We start from the raw sequence: 20,576 nt of genomic DNA, 5'->3' as shown, positions 1-20,576 counted from the left end.
CAAACTATTCCCAACAGGCGTACCTCGTCACCACATTCGCATCTTTTCCCTTATTCCTTCCTCTCATCCTCCTTTCCTCCGCTCCAAAGCCCCGAGTACAACTTCCCTACATCTGTCCCTCCGTCTCTCTCTGTTATTTTCCTCCACTTCACTCTCTCTGTGGTGTTTCTCTGTATATTTTCCCTATATTTCTATCTTTTTATCACTCTATCTCTCACTTCTGCAGATTCTGAGCACATATCAGCAAAAGTGCCAGGGTGCTGAAAACCCTCAAGTAAAACTGTTATGGCCTTCAAATTGCTGTCCTCAGTGCTATGAGAAATCTGATCTTTTTTTGTGTCCTCAAATTATAAATAAAAAAACAAAAAAACATCAGCATTACAGTGTTTCCCTAGGGGAGAGTGGGTAAGATGTGTCACTGGGTAAACCATCTCGCCCCCACCTTAATCTAGTGAAACTATATATATATATATATATATATATATATATATATATATATATATATATATATATATATATATATATATATATATATATATATAGTAATTAGGAAACTTCCATAGGCAGAAAGCATTTTTATAATTAAAAAAAATAAATATTTACTGCATTTTTATGCATGTTTTCTGGGTGCAAATTTCTCCCCAAGATATGGTTAAGTACACACATACATACATATAACATATAATAAAATATTTTCACATTTTCAGTGGATGGTGCCATTCATCGTGGGGCTGGTCCTCTGCTGAGGAAGGAATGTGCCACCCTGAACGGCTGTGAAACGGGGGAGGCCAAAATCACCGGAGCCTACGGTCTGCCTGCAAAATGTGAGTCGCTCATGAAACACACCAATCATCATACAAATGGCATATAAACATCAGTCTGAAATGTTTTGAGCTCTGTAATGTCGGATGATGAATTCAGAATCATTTGGTAGAATTAAACCTGAGCATCTTTTTCCGGTACGCTGGATGGATAAGGCGAAGAGCAAACCTTGCCTGTGTTTACGCTCGATCGCTTCAAAGTCAGCACCATACTTCTGTAGAAACTAAATTACACTTGATAAATGTCATAAAGTAAATTTTTTTGCATGGTTTTTCATTTCCCGTCTTATGATTGTAAGCAGGTGTTGTGCCACCTCTCTAGTGAAATGTCAAACGGTTGCGTACATGTTGCACGCTGCTATATGAATAAATGAATAAACCATCAACACAAACCTTTTTGCCTATCATTCTCCCTCCCTCCCTCCCCCCCATCCATCTCCCTCCCTCTCTTTCACTCTTCCAGAGAGTGTTCAGTAATTATGTAGTCAGACAGTGTTTACAGAAGCAAGCGCACTTTAATTTATTCGCACACTTAGCAGTAATTTCCTTGTCTAATTTATGATCCCCCCCCCACCGTACCTAGCTGTTCAGAGACAGAGATGCACACGCTGCTGATTCTCCATCCACCAACCCCCCTCCAAACAACACACACACATATACATTCACACACACGAACACACATCAGTGATTTGCCTCAAACTCTAGGCTATGCTCTTAGTCTTTAGTTGATTTTTCTCTCCAACTTTGTTTTTCTTTCTCATCTTTTCTCTTTGTACTGTACTAAGCTGTGGGAAGTAGAACAGTAAATATCAGCAGTAATTGCGGGACTGAAATTAGTTTCTGTGTCTGACTGCGTCTACCGCACACAGCTTTTATAATGACTGATCTGATTATAAGTTATGTACGAACAGGTGTTTGGGCTATTTGTGAACTGTAAAATGTAACATTTCAAAATCAAAATCTTCTGCTGATGTGGGTTTGAGTTAATTCCCCCTCTCTCTCACTAGATTTTTTCATTTTCTGAAATTTGTCTATGCAAAACTGGCTGCGACCAAATGCTTGGGTGTTCAGCCAATCTCCGAGTGTCAAGCCTGGGCTTTAAATATGACTCAGGTCGCTCCTTCAGTGCAAATCTACAGTGTTTTTTCACCCATTATGTCATCAGCCGGATTATAAATGCACCGGTCATTTGGAAATGTAATAGCAAACGTCTGCTGAACATGCTGAAAGATTTGAAATGTCAATCAAATCCATTGCAAGAACAAGTTAAGGGATAAAGGATAGTGCACCTCCAAAATTAAAATTGTCATCATTTACTCACCCTGGTGTTGTTTCAGACTCATAAATAAAAATAAAAAAACATACATTTAATCTGTTAATTATAAAAAGTGACTGTATTTCTTCACAAGACTTCGACAGTAATACTGTCAGATTCATAAGGATTAAAAATACTGTAATTAGCCAGTGACATTTTCTTTTAAGGTCCAAATCTCACTTCTAAACAAACCATTAATGACTTTTGCCTCAGTAATTGGTAATTGTATGAAATAGCTATTAGTCATGCTAATAAGCAACTAGTAACCAGAAGTGTTTCCAATCTGTCTTATGGGTTTGGGACAACACTGCAAACATTTAATCTTTAGAGTTTTTTTTAAGCCATCAAAGCTGAATTATATAACTTTTTCAGCATTTAAATTTTCTTCTATTTCTTCTAGCTCAGCTTAATATCCAGAGACAACTGTAAGTAGGTTATGCTATTCAAGGTTATTTTTCTCGAAGAATATTATGTCAACTCCCTATTGTTGTCCTACACGGCAGCACTCACTCAACCAATGGCGTGAGTTGGGGGCGGGGCTATCAGTTTGTTGAACTGGGCTTATTTGGAAACCTTGCTTTGAAAACAATGTTTGTTTTTGAAGTTCTGTTCGGTGGCACAGAAATCATAAACTTCAGCTTGAACCCAAAGTATGCGTGATTCTATTGGAAAGCATTTCTAATTACAGGCGAAAGCTCCTAAATGAAATCGGAGATTTGAGTGTTTGTATAGAGTATTGTCATGTTTTGACTGTCTGAGCTGCAGTTTGCACATGTGCTCCCACATCTGTTGCTTGTTGGATGAGGATAGGGGAGTGTATGTTTGCGTCTTACAGTAAAACAGAAGTATAGTAATAATACATCCTCTGCCCGGTTGAGGGGGTGAAGTAGAAACCCAGTGGATCTCATTGGTGTATAAAAGGTAAGAATGTGCAGCTCCCTAAGTCCACCTGTGTACCAATACAGCCTTGACTAGGGACGCAACCATACAAAACAACCACTGCTGGGTGGAGAAAGAGAAGAGTGGAGCACATTTATCAACACACACACATACACACACTCTCCCCGAGCCTTCATTTCCCTCTGTGGCCAATTAACACTAATTAAAATCCACACAGGCCAATCGAACACCCACCCTTCTCTCCTGTTATTTAACTAATCCTGTTTTCTCTCTCTCTCTCTCTCAGTCCATCTTTTGCTCATAGACTGGAGGAATAACAAGGTTCAATTACTTAATTATATTTATTAAACAATCCAATGAAATACACTGGACGTTTATAATGACCTCAGATTCCAGGCTGTTATTTCGAATGCATTTTTGACCACAGCTTTCTGAAAATCACAGCCTTTTCTTGTCAAAACCGATCGGTTGAAAGCCAAGGTGAAAGGAGAGCGATCTATTGTGCGGGCCGTCGTGCTCGATCGGCCGGTGACTGCTGGTACATTGTAACTCAGCTGTCAAGCAGATTTGAATTTGAGAAGAAGGAGAGAAACACAAAAAGTGAGTCAAACACCTTCAGACCTTTCAGATGATAAGCAGTTCGTCTTAGCTGGCTGCCTTTTTTAAATCGACGCACCTGCTCCCCTGCTGCACAGTGTGCACAGTGACTTTTCTCCAGGGGGTTTGGTGGGAGAGTCCAGGGCCTCCCTTTGTGCACGAGACAGGAGGCTTGGGTTTGGTCTGGATGAGTGAACAGTGAGACTTGGTAGCGGAAAGACAGACAACCTTTCACTGAGAGGAGGGAAGAGAAAGGCGAGCAGAAAGGAGGGGGGAACAAACAGAGCAGTGATTTAGAGCTTGATAATAGCAAGTTTGGAGTAGATTCATCGATACGTTATGGGTGTTGTTGTCAGGTGTTGGTGTGTAGTATGGGAGCTGCGTGGGGAGAAAGAACAGTGTGTTTTCGCAGGATCAGGAAGCTATGGAGAAATCAAATGGGTTAGAAGACAGGTTGGACGACCACATGCACACTGATGCTGTGACCCAGCATATATTCAAGTAATGAGACACAAAAAGGATTGAAATGCAATACATAAACAATCTTGAAATAAATGAGGGGTGTATTTAAATATGTAAATAATAATAAATAAATGTATCATGTAAAATGAATAAGAGGCTATAAAACACTAATACAATAATCTTTTATGTATATATTTATTTATTTAAATATTAGCATTTTATTGGGCCTTAATTAATTTTAGATACAGCTATGTATTATTCTTACAAAATGTAAATACACCATATTACTGTGAAATTTGATTTGATACTTTGACTTGGCCATGTTTTGCTACATACCTTTTTTATCAGTTATCTGACATTATCAAGATTCATTTGTTCTGAAACAGTTTAACTCTTGGGTTCTTGTCATATTTTATTACCATTTTCTAAACTATAGTGAATAAACTGTGAAAATGTGATAAAATTCAGATTGGTCTGAATATATTTTGGTTTGACTGTATATATAAATCACTTGTTGCAAAATAGATTATATATACTATTATAATTTATTTACATGCATAAGTGTCCATATGTATGTCAGGTTTCAATGCAAATGTTAAATAACAAATATATATATATATACATCTATGAATATGTAGTTCCTTTATTTTTAATTTTGTGTTGAAACCCTGACATACATAAGTAGTACTCAGACACTGTACTTTAGATAAACTTTACAACAAGTATGAAAGGTAGCATCCGATTTACAGCTTAATTTAGCCATTTCAGAAAGTATTGTTTACTTAGAAAGGCTCTGCATCTATATTATGCTACACTGTAACCCTGAACCCTGTAGAAAATGTTCATGTCTTTCCCCATAAACGCTCTGTTGTAAGTGTGCTTGTGAGGGTTTGCTTTAGAGAGCAAACAGGAGCGACAGTGGGAGAGTTGAGCAGTGCGATATCTGCACCTCCAGGTAGTTTTTTGTAGTTTGCTTTAACCTCCAGCTGCACCTGTGTCTGCGGTGATTATGTCATCCTGTCTCTCTTCCTTCTGCACCCGCTTTAGCAGATCACGCTGTGCCACAAACATGACAACACTTTGTGACACTATACTTCCAGTCAAACATATGCCCACTGTTTTCTGTTGTTTTTTCTTTCCTGTCCATTGTTTCCTTTTGCACTTCATATGCAAGTGTCTGCAAGACTTGGTGTGTTTATGTTTGTGTGTGTGTGTGTGTTTCTGTGTGAGTAATGTCTCTGCCCGACTTGATGTATGATGGTGCTTCTGGACTAAACAAACAGAGGTGGATCGATGCTGTAAACACTGCAGAGTGCAGCGGTAAATAAACGCAGCCGGACAGCATGCAGCGCAGAGAGGTGTCGGGGAGGGAAGCAGGGGGAGGATGGATGAGGGAAAGAGGAGTGGGAGTGTAACTGATGGTGGGCTGCTGGACATCCAAAGGACAACTGGGGCAAAGGGGAGAGATTGAGGACATGCCACAGATGTGACACGTAAGGACACGAGACATTGAGAGGACAGATGGATGGATGTCATGGACAGAAGGTAGACGGAAAAGGAGGATAAGGGAAACGGACACGACGCCTGCGGCTGAGCTGAGTGTCAATGGGAGGAGGAAACGGGAAATTGAGATGAGAGGGTGCAGGACTGAGACAAGTGGGGCTTTAGTAATTGAGAAACGGACAGATGGCAGAGACGGCAACGACAAACAGAAATTGCAGTTAGTGTAAATGCATTAAAGGAGAGCTAATCAAAAGTCTAGACACAATTCATAAAAGAAGTTTGTGTGACACATCAGGGGTTCTTCAGCTTTCTTTTGCTGAAGGCCTTATAAAAGCTTTTTACTGTATTATTTTTTTTTCATTTGGTGGCTTTTATGTGTAATACAATTGCAGTACAGACATTTGTTATAATGATTTAAATAATTATATTCTTTGACAGACTTAGAAAACTGATTTTCAAATAAACATTTTTGCATTTTAGAAAAAGCAAAATGTCTTGCATACAATTGATAACTAGAATAGGAAATGTAACGCTCTTGAGCTGTTTCCTATTACTCTTATTAACTCTTATTAGCTAACCATAGAATCTGCCAACAGTTCTTAGAATCTGCCATTACTACAGGTATTACCGTAAATAATGGTAACATGCCAGTAAAAAGATTGGGAAATCAATTGCGCAGTTCGAAGCTGATTCCATATGATATTACTCTTTTAGAAATATTATTTATTTTAAATAATTGTGCTAGAAGCTGGCGCTTACTATGATGAAAGATTGTACATCACTTTAGGTGTTGACAGCAGCTATCAGTAAAGCAGTTACTGCGATGAGATATTTCAGTGTTGTGAGGTAATATATCATCATATATTATCATACATCATCAGACGAAACAAGCCAAAAGACCCTTCCAATAGCAATCTGTTATTTGTGTAAGTAGGTGGCACTGTAATACAAAGGCCAAGATCTGTCAAAGCCAATATTACTGATATTGATATACTGAGACCATTATTAAATAGAAAATTTTTGCTAATTTATAGTGCTTTCACATATTAGTAAAGCATTTGTTAGCATTTAATAGACCTAAATTCTAAACAATCAAAATTTGTTACATACAGAATATGCTCAGATTGCAATCTTTTAATTTAGATAAACTGAAGAAAAAAAAACTCTTTAAAAAAACTTTTTAAAAATCACTTGACAAGACATACAGAGAGTACGTTAGAATTATATAACACAATCACATATTTTTCTGATATTTTTGTATGACTTCTCTCTTTCTTTGGCTTTGTCTCTCTGTTTCACAGATGTTATTCACACCGTGGGGCCGATAGTCCATGATTCAGTGGGGGACAGAGAAGAGCAAGCACTGAGAAACTGTTATTATAACTGTCTGCACACAGCAACTAAGAACCACCTGCGGACTGTGGTGAGGGTCTCACACACTCATAACAGATTCAGACTTCACGTCTTGGCTGGGATATAGCTACTTGTATGCATTTTTAATGGCCCAACGCATACACACTGGTTGCACATAAACTCAGGTACATACAGTTAACATGTTAAACTCTCACCCTGTATCACTCACATCTCACAGCTGCATCAGAGTATGAGAATCAAAATGCCAGCAATCCAGTCATAACACAGCGCATAACTCGCACTCCACTGGTGCCCTAACAATTTTTATATGAATCTACTAAAACAGTTGAGAGCCGTTTCAGCTTTATTTCTTTCAGAGATTGATTTATTGAAGACAGGTTACTGGATGTATAAAAGATTTTAACACAGTGCACCAGCAAGGATAAAAATACACACAGGCACAGCTAAGATCTATCATTAAGTTTCTCAGGAAGGAGTGCAGCAGCATCATAATATCTTATGGGGACTTCCTGTTTATCTTTATGTAACTGGTGTTCACAAAAAAAAAAAAAAACCTTTAACCAAGTGTTATTATTAGGAATAGATCATCTAAAAATGCTCATAATTGACTCACTCATTTCCAGTGATATTTTAGCATTGTTTATATACTTTTATAGTATTTATTAGTATTTTAAATTAGCTTTTATTTGATATTTTCAGTTTTTATTAAGATTTTAGTTTTTAAGTGTTAATAATTTTAAGTGATTTTGTCATTTGATCAGTTTTTGTATTTGCTTATTAGTATGGTTGAACTGGATCATCAAATTTCAGCAGCAAAGGCATTAGTTAATAAAATGGGATTAGATACATTTGTGTTAACATTTAATTATTGCAGGTTTGCATCATTTTCTGAGTTTTTATTTAATTCATTTTGATAAATACTAAATCTTTTTTTTTTGCGAGTGAGATGAATGAATGCCTATTCAAATATAGTCTAGAACTACATGTTCACACAGCACACACAACGCCTCTGTACTTCCCATTTATCTCTTGTCAGTCAATAAATGGAAAAACAAAGTAACTGGTGTTACTTTTTTTAAAAGTAACTTGGATATTTTTTTTGTAAATTAAAAAGTTATACTTTACTGGTTACTTGAAAAAAGTAATCTGATTACGTAACTCGGGTTACTTGTAATGCGTTACCCTCAACACTGTTTATTTCTTCTTAATTTCAATGACTGAAGTTGTAATTATCAAACACAAAATCATTTAAAACCTGCATATTTTTTTCCATCAAACACAAAAGTTGTTGTGGTAAATGTTCTGGCTGTTCTTCAGTTTACAGTGCAAGGAGGCAAGTGATAATTGAGCTCAAAATTAACTTCAAAGTACCATTACAAGTCCTCTGACAGCTCTGGAACAGAATGAAGCGAACTCAACAGTGTTATTTTGTTATTTTTACGCTCAACATCCCCCATCCTCATTCACTTTCATTGTATGGAAAAGTAGCAACCAGGACTTTCAGCAATGTAGCTAAAAAGAAAGTAAGTCATTCAAGGTTTGGAAGAAAACGAAGGAGAGTAAATGACAGAAATTTCATTCCCTTAATTGATTTCAAAGTGCTATCCATACGTGCTGGGGTTTGCAAGACACAAAGTGGAACCTTAGCAGCGAATGCATTTAAAACACCAACAATTGTCTGTGACTCGGTCCATTTGTTTTAAAGTAAAGCTTTTGTTTGTAAGACCTTTAATTCTAGGGCGCAAGTAGCTCGTTGTCATTAGTAATGGATTGTATCTTTAATGGGTTGTAATTAATCAATTTTCATTCACCCTCCCTTGTAAAAGCTGTTGTTTTGTTGTGGTTTTGTACTAGTAGGTCCACCAATATTGTGCGCTTTGTAAACCTTTAATTTCTACAACACATTTATTTAAAGAAGCATGTAGTGGTTCATACACAGATGATTAAACAATTACTGTAAGTCTATGTTTCTTTTTATGTTTCTTTGATGTCTAGGCTTTTCCATGCATCTCTACTGGAGTGTATGGTAGGTGCAAATTACATCTTTATTTCTAAATCAATGTTTACCTTTCATCTTTAATTGCATTGTCTTAAATCAGTTATTTATTTTTATATGCCGTTTGTATTCATAGTCTATAAATGACTGTGTGTAATTCATTACAGGTTGGTTGATTTAGAGTTCTCAATGGCCTCATTTATTATTAAAACCTATGATCATTAATTAACTGCATTTATGAGCTAACATCAATGGTACATCATTCCCAGTGTTTATGAACCTCTAACCTAATCAACGGTATGTTTATGAACCTGAGCTATGATGTGACCTCCGTGCTCATGCATGTGTTCTTATTTGTGGTGGTTTATGTAGCAGGAACCTCATTTTAGGAATTCTGGGAGTGCATATCACTTGCAGTAGTATGAGGGATTTTCAGATTAAGGGTGGGATTAGACAGTCAGATTAGGAGAGATTAGGTGCGAGAGCATGTCACTGTGATTATAATCCCCCGTCTCAGCTATACGTGTCAAGATTTAACTCAAAAATGAACCTGGCAAACATCTTCAGTTTAAAAACCACTACCATCAGTAATTCATTTTCAAGTCCTCAAGCAGAAAATATGGTGCCATGCATCGGCAGAATTGTGAGTGCTGACAAGGTGTGAACATGTTGATGCCTCTTGGTTAATCATACAAATTAGATCATTACAATCAGAGTAATGCGAATATCTATGAAAAATATCGAGGCTGTTTTTATTTACTTTGTTTACAGTTTAATGCATCAATGATTCATTTTTTGCTTAATTATAAAAATAAATTCATTTTCTGATCTGCCTCAGTAATGTCTTATTTATCTTTGTTTGGATGCAATAGATTGTGGTTATTTATTTAGTCAATCAGCACATTATAATTTAAAGAGATAGTTTACAAAAATAAAAAAAGATGTTAATAATTACTCACCCTCATGTTGTTCTAAACCTATAAGACCTTTGTTAATCGTCGGAATACAATACAAATATATTTTTTATGAAATCCAAGAGCTTTCTTACCCTCCAAAGACAACAACACAACTGACAATTTCAAGACTCAGAAAGGTAAGTAGATTGTTAAAATAGTCCATGTGACAGATACAACTGTAATGTTATGAAGCTACAAGAATAAATTTTTGTGCAAAGAAAAAAAAAAAGACTTTATTCAACAGTTTCTTCTCTTCTGTGTGTCAGTCTCTGCTGTGCATTTACGAAAGTACCACTGCGCTTGCATTTGGAAGAGAGGAAATTGTTTAAAAAAAGTCATTATTCTTGTTTTCTTTACATACAAAAAGTATTCTTGCAGCACTGATAAGTTAAGATTGATATACTATTTTAACATTTTACTGTGTTAACATTTACTATTTTAACAATGTCCTTACCACCTTTCTGGGTCTTGAATGTGTCAGTTGCATTGCTGGCTATGGGGGTCAGAAAGCTCTTGAATTTCATCAAAAATATCTTAATCTGTGCTCCAAAGATGAACAAAGGTCTCACGAGGGTGAGTAATTCATTTTTCGTTTTTGAATAAACTATCCCTTTAAGTCTTTTTTAATAAGCATAATTTAAACATGTTAATCGATTAAAAGTATAAATCTGATGTGTATTGTGTTGATGGGTTGTTTGATGTGTGGTGTGGAGCAGGATATCCACCTGATCAAGCAGTCGAAGTTGCCCTGAGAACAGTGAGAGAATACCTGGAGCAAAATCACGAGAAGGTGTGTGTCATTTCCCTACTGGTGTTCTTTTCTTGCCATTGTTGTTGTTGTTCGATGAGGAATACGTCGTGGCAAACAGATGGTGGCTGCATAGGGACTTTTCTTTCTGAGTCAGCATGCACACGCACACACACAGAAATATAACCTTGCAGTTTTAATTGGTTCCTAACAGAGCTTGCATAGGCTTCGCGGAACAGCACAAATACAAAAAATCCACAAACGCATTGACACAATCTCTGGCCCCTGTGAATTAATGTGAGTCTAGAGGAAATTTAACAGGAAATGAGCCTTCAGGATGTCTTTGACAAAACTTCTGCATGTCCCATACTGCAGCCGCTCTCTCTCGCACGCTCGATTTTCACTGGTCACATCTGTGTTTTTTCCCCCCTCTCATCTCTCACTGATCAGTCTCTCCTGTCCTGAGCTTTCATCTCACTCTGCGCGGCGTGCTTATTTGCTCTTGCCATCTTTTACGCTACAGAGATACAAAATGACAGAGACACCCTAATTATGGCACACTAATTAACCAGTGCTTTGTTGCTTGCTAACCCTTCCACTTTCCATATGCACCCAGAGAATAGTACAGAATGGAAGAGAGAAAGTACTTTTACAGTTTTTGAATAATTTGATTAGATTTCTATTATTATTATATTTTTTATTCATTTTATTTATTCTGCTTTTACTATTTATAAAATTGCGTATTGTGTACAATCAGTAGAAAATAATCAACAGTACTTAAAAAAAACAGTTACAAAATAGGTCTAAATACATCTAAGGCCATGTTTTTTTAAGAGCAAATGTGAGGGTTAATGCAAAAATGACAGAAAAAGATCACATAAAAGTAGGCGGTGCCTCCACGTCAATGTGATTGGCTGATTACCCTGTCAATTAGATAACGCCCACCTATCATGATCACAGCCTGTCTGCGAATGGACCTGAATGCGTCAGGCTGGTGAAAGTGGACTGACTAATTAATTACAGAGTGAACAACTCACCCACTTCGACAAAGTCACTCATGTCTGGATCAAATTGCACTTGAAATGATGATGATGATAAGTGAGTGAGTCAGTTTTTAGTAAACACTTAGCTTAGTTAAATTAAAATTTTCACCTCCATGCAACCTTCATGGCCCTTGCAGTGATATTGAGGATTTGATGGGTAATGGTTTGAAAAGAAAGCAACTATTAACAATAACATTTTGAAGTATCAAATGAAACTGCATAAAATGTGTTATTCTTTTGAAACATTAAAAAAAAAAAAACTATTTCAAGTAAATATGCTATTATTTGGTGTTACATTCTGAAAATAGTATGTTCATATAAACAAACAAAAAATATGAAATTATTTATTTATTGATAGTGTGTATTAAATTGTTTGCCATATTCTTTTAAGACAGAAACCATGTAAACATCAAATGGAGAATTTCTGTATTCCATTACATTTTTATGCATGTTTATAATGTTTCAAATACTTTGGCAATGTAAAGCATTATTTTGAATCTGAATTGAGACAGACAAAGCGACACAGGATGAGTGAGCCAGAGAGGGAGAGACATTTGGCAAAAGGCAATGAAAAAAAGACAATGCTAGAGAGAAAAATGAGAGTGAGCGAGATTTCAGTCGCAGACTAGGAGTGCTAGCTGAATGCAATGATGTGTTACAGGAACATGATTAGAAGCAGGAACAGCCCACCTGCCCTCACCACTGTTGTCATGGAGATGGAGGTTCCAGGATGCTGGCACAGATTCTCGATGTATTCTTTTTATGTTGTTGCTTGCCATGAAGCATTTGGGACTGGGACTGGTGTTCTGTCAAGGACAGTTAGGTCACTGGCACTGTGCCTCTCCAGCTAGAAAGACTCAGACATTAGAATATGCTAAACGATTGCACCCGAGTGGTCCTCTCTTCACATAAGACTGAGAGGCTAGATGTCAAAAATCAGTGAATTGGACAAATTAACCTTTTTCTTGAGTTATATGGATTATTTGAAGTTCAATTCATGCCATCGATAGAAATTAACACAAAGGAACACTCCACTATTTTTGAAAATAGGCTCATTTTCCAGTTCCCCTGTTGAGTTTACCGTTTTCCGATCCATTCAGCCGATTTGGGTCTGGCGGAAGCACTTTAGCTGTAGCTAAAGATTCATTGAATCTGATTAGACCGTTAGCATCTTACTAAAAAATGACCCAAGTGCTGCCGCCTGACCTGGAGATCGGCTGAATGGATTGGAAAACGGTAAATCTCAACTGTTTAACTCCAGGGGAGTTGGAAAATGAGCCTATTTTAAAAATAGTGGAGTGTTCCTTTAATGTAGCTCTAAAAGCAAACAATATTTTCTTTCCTTTGACTTTATTAACAAGATTTGAAGCAAATTTATGCTATGACTGTGTAGTAAGAATGAAGGAGAATATTCGTTTCATTTGGATGAAGTTAGTGATATATTATTACAGGTATGTTCTTAGTCGTGTCGGTTTCTGCTGTGCAGTAGCAAAATCATATCTTGAAAGTGAGATTCTCTGTGGTCATTTATTTTTTATTTCTTGTCTCTTTTTCGGTTTTAATCTGCTCTCAGCTGGACCGGGTCATCTTCTGTGTGTTTCTGAAGTCTGACAGAGAGCTCTACGAAACAATGTTGCCGGCATACTTCCCACGAGGTCTGTCATCACACACGCTTGTTGGGTTTTCATGTTTTATTGGGACATATATAGTGAATTTTATACTATACAGGCTGTATACTTTATCCCCTAAAACCCTCACAGAGAATCTTCTGCATTTTTACGTTTATAAAAAAAGGTATAAGCTGTTTTCCATGTGGGGACCAAAAATGTCAGGTTTTACTAGCCTTTTACCATCCAACATAGTTTACCTGGACCACATATCTTACACACACCCTTATACTTATAGTGAGTTCATTAAAACATTATGCTTTGCATTTTTAACGTTGATTTCATTAAGAGATAGCAGATACTTATAATTATTTAAAATTCATAATCGCCCTTGATTTATACTTTCTAAACAAACTGTACCCAGTGGCTCTGCACTTTATCATTATGTACAAAACAGAGTATTTTTCACCTCAGAGTCTTCCATCTTATTCCTCCCGCAGTGAGAGGACAAGTAATTGGTAGTCCTGACTGATGTCAATGTATTTGTGTTTGTTGTTTTTTTTTCTGTGTTCTGGGACACAGAGTACAAACTATTGCAATTTAAAGTTATTCTTATGTGATAGCTGTACATTTGTAGTTAGCGCTAATAACAAACCAACACTGAATACATTAGAGTTTTTAACAGAAGCAGTGTTTACCTTGCTAAAATAAATTCATTAAAAAGCAGCTCACTGACTAATTAAGTATTTCATATTACTAAATATTAAACACTCCCAAACATATTGACTGGTGCTAATATTTGCACCTTTTTATTTTTATTTTTTTAATGTAACATGTTTCATGAACGATCCTTGCTCTAATAATCACAGTTATGACATGATGTTGTTGAGATCTCACACAGTAGCTGAACTCCAAACATTAGTGTTCATGTAAATGTCTGTTACTGTATGTGCATGTGCTCCATTAGACCTGTTTTTCACCTCCAGGTTCAACGCCAAAGAGCAAATTATGAGGGGATGGCATAGTTGCTGTGGAAACGCCACACAAACAGCTGCCTGACACCACCAGATTTATTAATATCACTAAACCAGTGCTACATGGAATTCGATGATCGCTATCAGCTTCCTGTTGGGAGTATTATTGCTATTGGATTTGTATTGATACAGTGTTAGTTAACTCAAAAATGAAACATTTACTAATCCGCATAGAATCATACACAAAAATACTGCTTTATAACAAATATTGTTTTTTTTTTTGTTTTTTTTCGAGTTGAGTGTCTTTCAAATCTGTTTATTGCTTAGGCTGCTCTTGTTGTTTGTCCTTCCAGAAACAATTTCCTGTAATTATATGATTTGCACTGCATTAGCTTTGAAATTATTGAAGATCTCCTATGTGAGTATTGTTTATAGAGTTGAATAAAAATTGAATTAAGGCAATCAAAGGAAGCAAAAGGCTATGTCAATGGTTGTAACACTTAACCTATAATGAAAGTGCACTATTTGTACTTCTTCAATGTACTTTCTGTCTTCCAGTATGATAAAAGACCCTCATTAAAGTCAACTCCCCTCTCTGAACTAATGGCTGGATCCGCTCTTAATGCAACTTTCATTAATTACACCGTAAGCCTTCTAGTTAATAGTATAATGTCAGCAAATGGATTTAAAGCAGATGAAATATTTTTGAAATATTGATGCCGATTGATTTAGTCAATTTCTTTGAGAAGAACTCCTAATTGTTTCACGACCATTTATTTGTTCCCAACTCGTATCGTACGATTCGAGAATCTCTCATAGCGCTTTCCAAAAAAAGATGACTTCTTTCATCTCAACATGCTGCTATATCTGTGAAAGAAAAGAGAGTGAGCGAGGCAGATGAAGAAGAGAGAGAGAGAGGGAGAGATGAGTTTAATAAACTCATCTGAAGCAATTTTCATTTTTTAATAAGCGACAGGCAGCTCAGATACTGTCATCAGGCGAGCTTCTCCAAATAATGAGAGCGGAGGAGAAAAAAGGGAGCGCGAGAGAGAGAGGGAGGAAGAGCTCAGCAGAGTAATTATCCTAAATCCAGACTTCATCACCGTCCCATCAGCACTTCTCTCTTCCTTTCCTCCCTCTTGCAATCCAGCTCTGTGTCCCTCTCTCTCTAGCCCTCTTAGTAAAGTGTTATTTAATTTGCTGTATTGGCACAGTGAAAGCAGCCAGTGTGCGGCTGCTGCTGAAATAGTAACCCTTCAGTGACGATTACACTGGAGTGCATCCTATACGCCAGCAGCAGAAGCACGGCGAGATGAGAGCTCCTCTTCTCTTTTTTGCTGCTCTCTCGCCTTATCTCTCTCTCCCATGCCCTCGTGCGCTCGTTTCTCCATGATCCTATCATGTCTCTCTGTCTGGTTCCCTGTGTATCGTCAGACTCATAACCCCAGATTCTGCCAGTCAAACGGAGCTCGCTATCACTCGCGGCCCTGCCATTTCATCCTGGTGCTCTGTCACAGTTTATAGTCACTTCAGTCTGGTTTAATCTTGAGGGTGCCGCCAGAAGTGTCATGGGGCTTTTTGAGCCAAGTGGATTTGAATGTGACTTCACGAATATATATATTTTTTATCTTTGATTATTAAGTTCTAAGATATAAAAAAGCACATGGATGTTATTTACACTAGGCGCAAATAGCTATAGATTATATTTAAACTTAAAATAGCAGGATTTTCTGCTGTTTATACTACATTTTGCAAATAGTGGCGATTATCTGCACCTCAGTATTGTAGTAAATTATAAAATAGTATGCTATGCAATACTAACTTGAGTATAAATTTTTATTTTAATTCTAATTATTAAATGGATGACACCTTATTGGTACAATAAAGCCCTACCTACATACCCTAACCATACCCGATACTTTATTTTAAACCTTTTTATTATTTCCTTCATTTTCATTGAAAATAAATGCTTTTCTGATGGAATTCAAATTCGGAAAGGAAAAAAAAAAAAAAAAAAAACAGATTGATTGCTTCAAAATGAGTACGACACACATTTTACCATCGTTTTACTGAATCCCACACTGGTGGGCAGAGTTAGTGTAAATAGACACTTTTTAATCCACCCTCATATCGCTCCAAATGCACAGGATTTTTTTCTTCCATTGTTGAACACAAAAGGTGATCATTAAAATGTCAATGCTAATGCTATTAATACAACAAGAAGTTGCACTCTTGTTTAGTTTATTTAAAACAGTCCTGCATAAATGTGTGTATGAATGAGCATCATGCTCTATACTAGCTCAGTTTGTCCCCCAATGGCCTGCGCTGGCTGTGTGGCTCATCATTATCATTTACTTTAAAAAAAAAAAAAAACATGTTCTTAACATTTAATGTCCTTGTTTTGCTGCTATTTTGGGCTTTGAGATACTGCAGAAGTTTTATTCTTGGTTCAGCACCTTTACTCTTGACAGCTCCCTGCTTAGTCAAAGTACGATGTAGTTAAATGAGCTGTTCGCATATGACGCAGATTGTAGGTCAAACTGGAGGCTAATTCACCATGAGCTCCCTCTGGATATTCTTAAGGGTTTTTAAAAATCATCGTTTTTGATTTATGAGTAAGGTCTGTGGTTATCATTACTTGAAGAGACTTTAAGATAAATTAAACACAGTCATACAACGATGAAGCTGCTATAAGGATATACGTTGCTAGATAAGGATTAGAAAATGACTCAAAAAGGCAGTTTTTCTTCCAGTATTTAGGACTAAAAACTGTGATGTTCTACTGTTTTGGGACACAAGCTACATTAAAATAAGAGCATTTTTCAGAGAATGATATCCTGTGTTATCAGGAAACTCTTTGAGGCTGGTGTCTGTTTTTTGTTTTTTATTATTATTAATTTTTTATGCATGTTTAGACTGCAAATAGATGGTAAATTCAGACTACATTTATAATTTATCAAACCACATGTAGTTTTTTTTTTTCTTAAAAAATGTAAGGTGGATGTTTTTATTTATGCATTTTCATGATGCTTTTAAGGTTTTACGTTCAATCATATGTTACCCTGGACCACAAAACCAGTCTCAAGTCGCTGGAGCATATTATAAGCAATAGTCCAAAAAAACAAAACATAGTATGGGTCAAAATTATCGATTTTTCTTTTATGCCGAAAATCATTAGGATATAGTAAAAATCATGTTCCATGAAGATATTTTGTAAATTTCCTACCATGAATATATCAAAACTGAATTTTTGATTAGTGATATACATTGCTAAGAATTTATTTGGACTTTTTTCAGTATGTAGATTTGTTGCTCCCTCAGATTCCACATTTTCAAATAGTTCTCGGCCAAATATGGTCTGATCCTAATAAACCATAAATTAGTGGAAAACTTATTTATTCAGCTTTTGGATGATGTATAAATGTAAATTTAGAAAAATGTAGACTTAAAACTGGTTTTGTGGTACTTAATGTTTAATCAGTCTCCATTCTCTATTAGTGGCATTATGTTTTCTATACCAGCAGTACAATCATCTACCCCACCAAAAAGCAAAAAGTGCAGATGAAATGCACTAGAACTTAAATGCCTGTTGCATTTGTTACTACATAAAGAGCTATTGTACAACTACAAGGTTGTTTTTAAAGAAAGTGTTGTTTGCTCTTTGATCATGTTTATCTCACCTATATGAAACCAGAGTCAGGACTGTGAGAACAGATACCTCTTCTCATTGAGAGAGCGGGTGAGCGGGTAAATGAGTGCGAGCGAGAGTGTTGAAGGAGTCGGATGAGGTCAGCAGGAGTTGGTCGCTGATGTTTATGGATGCTGGAAGAGGCGATGGCGTGGGGGGCTGCTTGTGAAATGAAAATGGATCTTTAGCAGAACCCAGGACACTCCGCTGCCCCTCAAGATCAATTCACTGATTTACTGGCTGAAAGCCTGTCAGAGTTAGAAACACCAGCATTGAGGGGAGTAGAGGATGAACTCAGGTGGGGGTGATGGAGGTTGAAAGAGGCATCAGGACTTTCGGTAGAGTCACAGATGAGGAGAATGTTCATAAAAGAACAGGTGAATGTTTTGCCACAATATAGCTTAGCTAAGTTTTAAATGTACTAAAATTTGCTCGCATCTTCTCGGAGGAGCAGAGTTAAGATGGGTTTAGGAGACAGCTCTTTTGTGCATATATGATTCCTTTAATTAAATACGCAGTTTACTTTTGTTCTTCTCCAGTAAACACTGCAGCTGCATAACACATTGTGAGAGAATTATTTTTAGTGAAGCATCAGGGAAGTTGAGCTTCATCTCCTGCAGAGAGTCTACCTACAGCCTGTGTGTGTGCGCGTTTCTCTTTTGTTGGTGTCTACTAAAATATTAAAGATGTTTACTGTATTGTATGAGAGAGGTGATAGCATCTCTTTCTGTCAGACAAATGTGTAGCCTATATTTAATTTAATATTCCTAATATAATATTTAACAATTGCAAAAGTCCCAGAGCACTCGGAGGCAGTTAAAATAACATTATAGTTTGTTTACCACATTACTCTGCAGCAATATGGTACTGAGCATTATTATCTCCATAATATTTACCAGAAGAAATGTTCTTAATAATTGCTTTTCACACAGAATGCGTTGTTCGTTTAAAAGACGCGAGAAGGAGCACAGCTGAATAGAAAAGCAGTAGCCTATTTCCAGTCAGATGTTTTTAATTTAATTACTAAATTCCTGTCCACACCAAAATTAACAACAAACTTTAAGGATAACTTTTAATTATACCGACAGACGATAACTCTCAGTTCATTATAAATAAAGGTAAAATAAAAATATATAAATTAAAGGGATATAAAAATATCATTGCGTTGCAATTCTTTGTTGTTTCTGGTTATCGTCTGGAGAGAAAAAAAACGTTTATTCCTACGATATCGTTCCTCGATATCGTTCCTCTGTGACGTTATCGTAGCAGCTGTGAAGTGGACTTCCCCCGTTCTCATAGAATAAGAACGATTCTTAAAACTTTCACTTCTTAAAATGCGATGCTAGTGGCCTACTCTGAAAATTCAGCGATACACAGCTGTCAAAAAACGTAAAACGTTTGAAACCGCAACAATGAAACATTATTGTTATTGTTATTATAACCATAATTTAAGTAGTAATGTCACTATTATAAAACCAAACTAAAGAGCCAAGTAAGCATAGATAGCTTCTGTTTTGATTTACATCAATAAAAGGCATTGTGTCCCTCGCTGTGTACAAGCCATAAATGTAGCATTTGCCATTAAAAAATATTAGATGGTAGATGGAGGATGAATGCTCAGCGTGATAATGGAACAGTGGGTCATTTGTTGGCATTGCATTTGTGGGCAATGTATGATTGCCTATTCGCTCCATTATAAAATGATCCATTGTGTCTCTATCCTGTTTGGATCTATTTTTATCATAGATCTTGCATTTGTACAGTGCTCTGCCCACACTGAATGCACTACCACCAGTGATAGATCTTTTCATGCATTCGCAATTATTTTGGCTCTCTTGCATTGTTTCCGTGGCATTCTCCTCTGGTTTTGAGGCCTAGCTTGCTTGGTGTAATTGAACTACCATCCCAGTATTCATGATATGCACTTTATATATAGCCTACATTAAGCAAGTTTTTTTTTTCTTTTGAAACGGTGTGTGGTGCTTTCTTGCCCATATAATGCTCATTACCATTATGTTGAATTTGGCCTAAAAGAGTAGTTACTAAATTTACTAAGTGCCCCCCAACCCCCCTTTTTTTGTTCACAAGGCAAAAACATATGTCAGATTGCTAGAATAAATAATAAAAGTACTAGAAGTACTAAAAGTGTATATATATATATATATATATATATATATATATATATATATATATATATATATATATATATATATATAAAAGAATAAAGATTTAACAATAATTAAACTGTTTTAATAAACTTAGACATTAACGATAATTATACCCTTCTGAAAATGGTGGCTGAAAGTGTTTGTCCAAATGTAATTGAAATGGAAAGCGTGTGTGCATGTGTGAGTGGACAGTGTCTGAGTGCTCTCCTCTCACCTACCTTGATTTTATTTTATTTTTATTTTGAATGTTTAATGTATTAAAAGGGCCGGGGTAATGAATTATGATCTTTAATGCAGAGAGCGATCGATAGCTCCACAAAATAAATCAGCTTTTTACTGAGAGCGTCAAAGCCTTTAATACACTGGGGGAGAAACAAGTGAGGGAGGGAGGAGGAGAGCGCACCAGGGAGGGGAGCATGACAGG

General features: G+C 36.5%; 1 protein-coding gene across 2 annotated transcripts in view; it reads left to right on the top strand.

Moving 5' to 3' along the window:
* The window catches only part of macrod1 (mono-ADP ribosylhydrolase 1), a 54,228-nt gene extending 39,332 nt beyond the window's left edge, over positions 1-14,896 (top strand). For both annotated transcript variants that reach the window (XM_052574608.1, XM_052574607.1), the window contains 6 exons: positions 708-824; positions 6,900-7,021; positions 8,968-8,998; positions 10,641-10,714; positions 13,289-13,370; positions 14,309-14,896. In XM_052574608.1, the coding sequence (XP_052430568.1) occupies positions 708-824; positions 6,900-7,021; positions 8,968-8,998; positions 10,641-10,714; positions 13,289-13,370; positions 14,309-14,334 (452 nt within the window). In that variant the 3' untranslated portion in view covers positions 14,335-14,896. The remainder of the gene's footprint in view (positions 1-707; positions 825-6,899; positions 7,022-8,967; positions 8,999-10,640; positions 10,715-13,288; positions 13,371-14,308) is intronic.
* The last annotated feature ends 5,680 nt before the right edge of the window (positions 14,897-20,576 follow it).

The sequence above is a fragment of the Carassius gibelio genome, chromosome B14 (assembly GCF_023724105.1).
Source record: "Carassius gibelio isolate Cgi1373 ecotype wild population from Czech Republic chromosome B14, carGib1.2-hapl.c, whole genome shotgun sequence".
Lineage (NCBI taxonomy): Eukaryota > Metazoa > Chordata > Actinopteri > Cypriniformes > Cyprinidae > Carassius > Carassius gibelio.
Note: the sequence above shows the minus strand (reverse complement) of the source record. Positions and strands in the feature narration are given on the sequence as shown.